We start from the raw sequence: 7500 nt of genomic DNA, 5'->3' as shown, positions 1-7500 counted from the left end.
AGAAACGTTCAAATGATTGGTCAGTCAGTTTTATTTGTAGATAATACAAGTTATGAGTAAAACTGCATTCATCTTTGAGAGCAGATTCATCATGAGGTCATCTAATCTCTCGTTTATGGTCATTTGAAAACCCAGAAAAGAATAAAAACAACAGAAGACAGCCGTCCATCTTTAAGTTATTTATAGACAACGTACACGTAAAGGTTTCTGAGGTTTAGTAATGAACACAGGATATGCTGGGTTACATTCTGATTGATTTAGCCCTTCTTTTTTTTTTTTTTTTAGAAGCTTTTAGAAAGAATTAAAACAACAAAAATAAAAGAACTAAGAAAAGAAAACGACACCATGAAGCAACAGAGAGGAAATTAAACCTGCATGAAACAAAAAAAACCACTCGATCATATTTTCAGTCGCTCAGGACGTCTCCTCTCCTCAGATCTCAGGATCTGCAGCTTCTTTAAGTTTTTCTTTATTGGAGAGGACAGCTGATACGCCCCCTTGTTCCCTATGCCTCTTCCTGCATCTTATCCCATCTCCCCGTATCCCATTTTTCAAACCCGGCGCAGTTTCAGAAGATCGCTAAAAGGACGTTTTTTCTCACCACTGTAACTTTTGCTAAAGTGCACATGATGGATTAACACTGGGTCTCTGTAATATAGCAATGAGTAACGTCTTTTATCTGCTCTTTTTGTAAAGGCTCTCGAGATAACAACTTGTTATGAATGTTGCGCTACACAAATACACATTTGATTGATCGATTAACCCAGACAGAGACTAACAAGAAAGTTCAAACCATCATGGCGGCCGGTAAAGCTAATGAAGGAAGAGGAAGGGGAGGGAGAGGAGGAAGAGGACGAGGAGGAGGAAGAGGAGGAGGAGGAAGAGGAGGAGGAGAGGAAGGGGAGGAAGAGGAGGAGGTGGAGGAGAGGAAAGGGAGGAAGAGGACGAGGAGGAAGAGGAGGAGGAGAGGAAGGGGAGGACGAGGAGGAGGAGGAAGAGGAGGAAGAGGACGAGGAGGAGGAAGGGGAGGAAGAGGAGGAGGAAGAGGAGGAGGAAGAGGAAGAGGAGGAGGAGGAGGAAGAGGAAGAGGAGGAGGAGGAGGAAGAGAAGGAGGAGGAAGAGGAGGACGGCCGAGCACAGGGAAAACATCGTCATTTCAGAACTGTACAACAAAAACAAAAAACCCAAACACGCATCTGTACAAATGTACAAAAATCAACAGGATTAAAACACGCTGAATCATCATTTTTTAAATCGTCCGACGTGGTCACCGTGGATCTGACAGGATGACGTCAGAACTCAGACCTGCATCAGAGTCAACGTGCCAGCTTTAAGTGCAATCCACAGCACACCTGAGGCCCCCCCGACGCCGTGTGCTTCTGTGTCCGCCTCCTCCATCATCGGCAGGTCGGGGGGGGCGGCCTCGGCGAGTATAAAGGACAGTTGGTTAGTGATCATCATGTTCAATTCTCCAATCACTTCAGTTGCTGTAACCGTAGCAACGAAACACACTAACAGCAAATTAAATCTGTAAAACGTAAAAGAAATAAAAAAGAAGAGAATCCCTTTTCTGCTCCCGGCTCTGCTGCTGAGTGTACGTAACCACGGTAACCGCAGTGACCGCAGTGACCTCGTCTTAAAACACACCAAAAAAAACAAACTGAGAACTAAAAGTAATGCTTAGAGTTCTGAAAGTTAAAATGTAGATACACATCTGGTGGGGCTTTTGGATGCAGCTGCGACGGTTTGATCTCAGGTAGAGTCGACTTCAGGTGTTTCAGGTGTGAAGACGTTTATTAACCATCACTTTCATATCAATGTGCACCTCTGAAGAGTTTCATACACACATCACGCTCCTGCACCTGAAACTATTGAAACCCTACGTTGTGGCCAGAGGAAAACTGGAGACAAAGATTAAAAAATAAAAGGTAAAGTAAGAGTCAAAAAGGATTTATCCAGCGAGTTTGATAACATATCAGAATTCAGGTTTTCGGGCCCCCAGTTTCCTCTCCACACATTCATGCCAACATCTCGAGGGAGCTCGGCTGGTAGCAGTGTTTATATATCGAGTAGAAGAAGTGTGTGTGTGTGTGTGTGTGTGTGTGTGTGTGTGTGTGTGTGTGTGTGTGTGACAGGACGAGCAGCAAACATTCTGAACTCATCAGTCATAAAAACATGTGATGAGGGAGGCAGATCTGTCCTCCATCTCTACGTTCAACGCTCTGATCTGATACCATAATTATTACCCCCTTAACTAAATTATGTCTTCTTCTAAACAGCGGCCCCCGCCCACAGAAAAAAAGATGAATTTTTGCTGCAGTCTGATATGATGATAACAAACACAAACGGTGCGATGCTTCAAGCAGAGAGAGAGAGAGAGAGAGAGAAGTCATCGGTGGCGTTCAGGAGCATTTTAAACGTCAAAAATGAGAGAATTTAACCCTGAAAAGTTCTGAATTAGTCAGTGTCTGCCGCTCACTACGTTTGACCTCCATCATAAAGATCGCAGCTTCTGATATTTGCATATTGCACTCTGTGTTGCAACATAAACAATACTTAAATTGATTCTGCAGCCCTGACGCACTCTGAAGCAGAACGGGCGGGGGGGTCGTTTACGGCTGTGATTCAACACAAAGAGGTTTGAGATTGAACATGTATTTATGACAGTTTGAGTCCTTTGAACACACAACATGGTGTGCAAAGAAACTGCTTGTGTTTAAAGCCCTTTGTTGAGACGAAGCTGGACCCCATCAGGCAGAACATGATGAAGACCAGGACTCAGTTTCTAAGCAGTATGGGAGAAGAATCGTCTCTGATTTAAGGAAGTAAGGGAGGACTGATTTTAACATCAGGAATATAAAGTATGTGAGGCGTCTACAACAGGAATGAAACTCTTCAGAGGAGTCAGCGGGGAAGAGAAACTGACCACAGCAACATTTGTGACCGTGACCTTTGTGCTCAGCAGCAGGTAGTTCACCATAATCCAGAGCGGCCTTTTCACTTCCTGATACGGAAACTGATCACATGATCTGAGTCACACACCTGTCACGAGATCTGAGCAGTGAGAGGAGAGGTGGAAACACGAGAGAGAAACAAACAGGAAGGGAGAGAGAGAGAGAGAGAGAGAGTGAGGGGACGGCTTGAGAGCTTGTGATGGCAGAGAAAGTCCCACCAAGGGGGGTGAAGTCAGAGGGGGACGTTTGTTCTGTTACCCTCAGAGTCGCTGACAGGAAGACGACGCACTAACTTCCTGACTTTCTCTTCCAGGAATCAGAATCGTCCTCTGTGACTGAGCGAGGAGAGAGATCACAGACTGATGCAAGACCTGACACAGACTCTCTATTTTTACATCCAGTTTCTGATCAAAAGTAAATCATAAATTAAAAATCATATTTTGAGCATCTTTCTTTTAAAATAATCTACACCTTTTTTAAATATCTAAAATAAATCTGCGTCTTCAGACCTTTTCCCACTAAACCGAGCCTGCAGCCGCCATCTTTTCTGCAGGGGATCCACAGTTTGTGTTTTACTTCCTCCTTTGACTTCGTCTTTGTAAACTCTCTCAGACTGGGTGCACAGTTTGAGGAATAAGTTACCAGTTTAGCCACATTTTTGAGGTTTTTTAAAAATCTTCTAAACTTTTCGGCACAACGTGATATCAAATGTATTTTAATAGTCAGAGCAGCAGCAGTTTGTGTTTTACAAACAGAGAGACAGACGAGGAGGTGAAACCGTCCGAACTGCACAAACATGTTCCTGTTGGTAACGTTTGGGTTCAGAGTGCAGGCGTTTGTCTGCAGGTTTCAGTGATTCAAAACAAAACATCAGTCAGTGTTGTTCCTCACACCGTGTCCTGACAGCACGCCAGCGCTACACGTCGTCGCATCGAGAATGATCGCTCGTGCTTGTCCACACTGCATCCGTTAAATATTTAAATACTTTGATCTGTGAATTTTTAGTTTCCCCCTCGCAAACATTATGACATCTGGTGCTTTTGTATTGATGAGCTGTTGACTCAAATCACAACACTCAGAGGATCGTCGATTGACGATCAAAGGTCAAAGGTCGAGGTTGAGTCAAAGGTCAACATTTAAATCATGGATGTGGATATTATTAATGCACCGTTATCTCCCCCTTGTACAACAAGCTAACCAGCTCTGTGGAGTGAGAAAGTGAGTATCAGAGCGAGTGTAGAGCCGCCGCCTCCTCCTTCCTCCTTCCTCGTTCCCCGTCCATGTCTACGCGAGCGACAGAGAGGGAAATAGAAACAAGGCGTCGGGGGGGGGGGGGGGGGGGGAAACGGCGCTGCTTCACCGGCGGACACTCCAACAGGAAACAATAGATTCAGGCTGGTTTTGTCGCTGACGCTCGCGCCGCGTGCTGTTAGGACACGCTGTAAGACTTGTTATTGTTGCCATGGTTTTGAGAATCATATAAGTTTTAAAAACTGGTAACCTTGACAACCCTGCTTGTCATATTGTGAAAATGTTGCCCCCTGCTTTGATGATATCAACTTTGCAACTCGTTAATTTCTATCTGTCAGCTGTGCACACCTAGAGCTCTATGAACCCCCCTCCCAGAGTAAAGCAGCACGGTTACTAAATCAGGTTTTTTTTTTTTTTTTTACTTTTCTGCAGACTCAGGATGAAAGCCACCAGCTGCTCATATCAGCGTATCTCATTTGTCTGTTTATCTGTTTATCTAGTGGACCCTGAATTGGTGAATACTAAATTCTAGGTGTCAGAATCAAAATCTAGGAGGGAAAAACTGAACTTCTCTCCAGCTCAGCTTCCTGCAGCCTCCAGTTTCTTCTTCACCTCATTCAACCAGTTCATCACCTGGTGTCCCAAACTGACTGAAAGCAGGAACTAGAACCAGGTTGTGAAGTTCCCGCAGTGGAAGAAAAGACCTTTGACTTTCTTCACGTGTGCTTTTTAATCACTCCTAAATCATTATCTGGCTGATTCAAACTTCTTGCTAACAAACTTTCCAGGGAGAGTCTGTACTGAACTCTTGCTCGTTAATCCTTTCAGTTTGCAGCACACACACACGCGCACGTGCACGCACGCACGCACGCACACACACGTGTTTCAGGCTCTACCGGTCAGGAAGTTTCTGGTTTTTTTTGCACGCTGGGTTACTTAGAAAAAACAACCTCCACTTTCCAAACGCTGCATTTCTAAAAGGCACTATGTGACATTACAGGCCGAAGGTAGAGTTAGTCTTCAGGTGCAAAACACTCAAAGAGACCAGCTGATTTGTCAGAAGCATCTATATTATTAGGGTTAGCTAGAAGAGCTCTGGGTTTAGCGTAACGTCTACATTCTGTTATTTATAAAAAAGGGTTTTTAAGCTCGACGTGAAGCTGGAGACAGATTTACAAAACAGGCCGATAAAATACCAAAACGTGTGTTACAAAATAAGCCTCTTCTGGTGTCAAACCTGAGGGACAGAGGGAGATAAAGGTTAGAGCACCAAACATGTGCTATCTCCCTGCAGAAATGACGAGCAGTCATCACGTGTAGTTCACGGTCATTAAAAGGTCAAAGGTCATTAAAAAGGAAGAGAAAGGTGGAGGGGGTCGTGATGCTTCTCGTTAGCACCGCTGTGTTCTGTAGTGACGAGCTGCAGCCTGATTAACAGTCAACAGAGACGGGGGGCGGGGCGGACTATTTCCTGGAGTCCTGCAGGTCATCCAGTATATTCCACATGTGATTGTTTAATCAGGAAGAGGTTAATCCCAGCTGGAAAAAAAACAAAAAAAAAAACAATAAAACATTTTGGTTTGACCTCCGGAGAGAATTAATCCTCAAGAGGCGGAGAACGACCGACCATCTGAGAGGAGAGAAAGTAGTTCCTCCTGGACGTGTGGACGATGACGTCAGGAGGAGCGTTTTCGTCTCTCAGTCGCTGCTGTCGTCTTCGTCGTCGTCGTCCGACATGTTGCTGCTGTTGAACTTTGACCCCGGCCGGCTGATGGAGTCCGAGCGGATGGAGAGGCCTCCCGACGTCAGCTGCACGAAGCAGAACTCGCAGACTCGGACCGGTTTGGACGACTGGCTGGGCAGGAGGTACTTCTTATCCGAGCACGGCCCGCACACCACGTAGCCGCACTTCCTGCAGTGATGGCGGCGGCTGACCGGCGTGAACTTCACCTTCTGGCAGCGCATGCACACCGTCGCCTCGGAGTCGGGCACCCAGACGGCGGCGTGCTCGCCCGTCGGGGACTTGCCGCTTTTCTGCAGCAGGTCGCCGACACACTTCCCGATGTGGTTCATCCACTCGGACTTCTCCGTGGCGGTGGCGGCGTACACGGCGAAGGACTTGGTGGGCGTCTTGATGAGCCAGCCGTTGTGCAGGTCGCCCTCGTCGGGCACCGTGTCGATGGTGACGCTCTCCAGCGGGATGATGTGCTGCTTGTTGTACTTCTTCTTCTGGATGACGATGTTCCCGTACACGAGGATGTCGTTGAAGAGGAAGAACTGTCGCGCCTTGGGCTTCTTCCGGCACAGTTTGGTGAGGACGCCCTCGCCGATCAGCACGCGGCCCGGGATCGCCAACGGCTGCCCGGCCGCGCCGAAGCAACCCTCCACCACCGCGATCCGCTTGGAGTTGGCCTCGCTGTTGGCAAGCCGGTCGACCATCTTCACCTCACCTGCAGGAGAACGAAGAGAGGGGAACGTTTGAGTGATTTTACATTTTCACAGATTTTAAAAACACAAAGAGGAAGTCATCGTAAAAGAAGAAGCAGTACAGCAGCGCTCTCAGGTTTCTCCCAGTAGGCCTTTAAACTGGATGAACTTGCTCCTTACTGGTTGAGAAATAAATAAATCAGTTCCATGTCAAAGTTTCCCAGACGCTCTTTGAAAGACACGAGATAGAAAATAGAGGCGGTGTAGTTGGAGCTGCGTCTTTGTTCCTCTCCTGAAATCACTCACTAAGTCACTCTTCCTCTTTCTTTCACTTGTTGAATCTCACTTTCCTTATCGACGTCACCGTCTGAGCGCCACAACATTTCAAACATCCAAAGAGGCGTCACATGTGCGCCGAGTGTCACACGGATTTAACAGGAACACGTCTGACATGGATTAAAGTGGAGCTGCACAATGTGACTTCACGCATCGATCTGCTGATCCCGGTCATAACTTTTGCTGCTTTGCTAAAGTGCTCATGATGGATAGGCCGGATCTTTGTAACATCGCAATAAGTAAGGTCTTTTACCTGCTTTATGTAACATAACAATGAGTAAGGTCTTTTACCTGCTTTATGTAACATAACAAAGAGTAAGGTATTTTACCTGCTTCTTGTAAAGTGTCTCGAGATAACACTTGTTATGAGTTGACGCTATACAAATAAAAATTGATTGATTGATATGTCGAGTTTATCAGCTCGAGCTTTTGATGTTCAGTTGCTGCAGAGTGAACATTTCATCAAAACAACAAAGCATGGGTTCATAATCCTCGGCTTGTTCTCAGTTCAGAACAAGATCAAATATATTTC

General features: G+C 46.0%; 1 protein-coding gene and 1 long non-coding RNA gene across 3 annotated transcripts in view; both read right to left on the bottom strand.

Moving 5' to 3' along the window:
* The window catches only part of LOC132983285 (uncharacterized), a 162362-nt gene that overhangs the window by 128166 nt on the left and 26696 nt on the right, over positions 1–7500 (bottom strand). The window lies entirely within an intron of this gene.
* The window catches only part of plekhf2 (pleckstrin homology domain containing, family F (with FYVE domain) member 2), a 29316-nt gene continuing 21982 nt past the window's right edge, over positions 167–7500 (bottom strand). For both annotated transcript variants that reach the window (XM_061049516.1, XM_061049515.1), the window contains exon 2: positions 167–6655. In XM_061049516.1, the coding sequence (XP_060905499.1) occupies positions 5904–6644 (741 nt within the window). In that variant the 5' untranslated portion in view covers positions 6645–6655 and the 3' untranslated portion in view covers positions 167–5903. The remainder of the gene's footprint in view (positions 6656–7500) is intronic.

This window comes from Labrus mixtus, chromosome 11 (genome assembly GCF_963584025.1).
Source record: "Labrus mixtus chromosome 11, fLabMix1.1, whole genome shotgun sequence".
Lineage (NCBI taxonomy): Eukaryota > Metazoa > Chordata > Actinopteri > Labriformes > Labridae > Labrus > Labrus mixtus.
The sequence above is the reverse complement of the archived record's forward strand: the minus strand, read 5'-3'. Positions and strand labels throughout refer to the sequence as shown.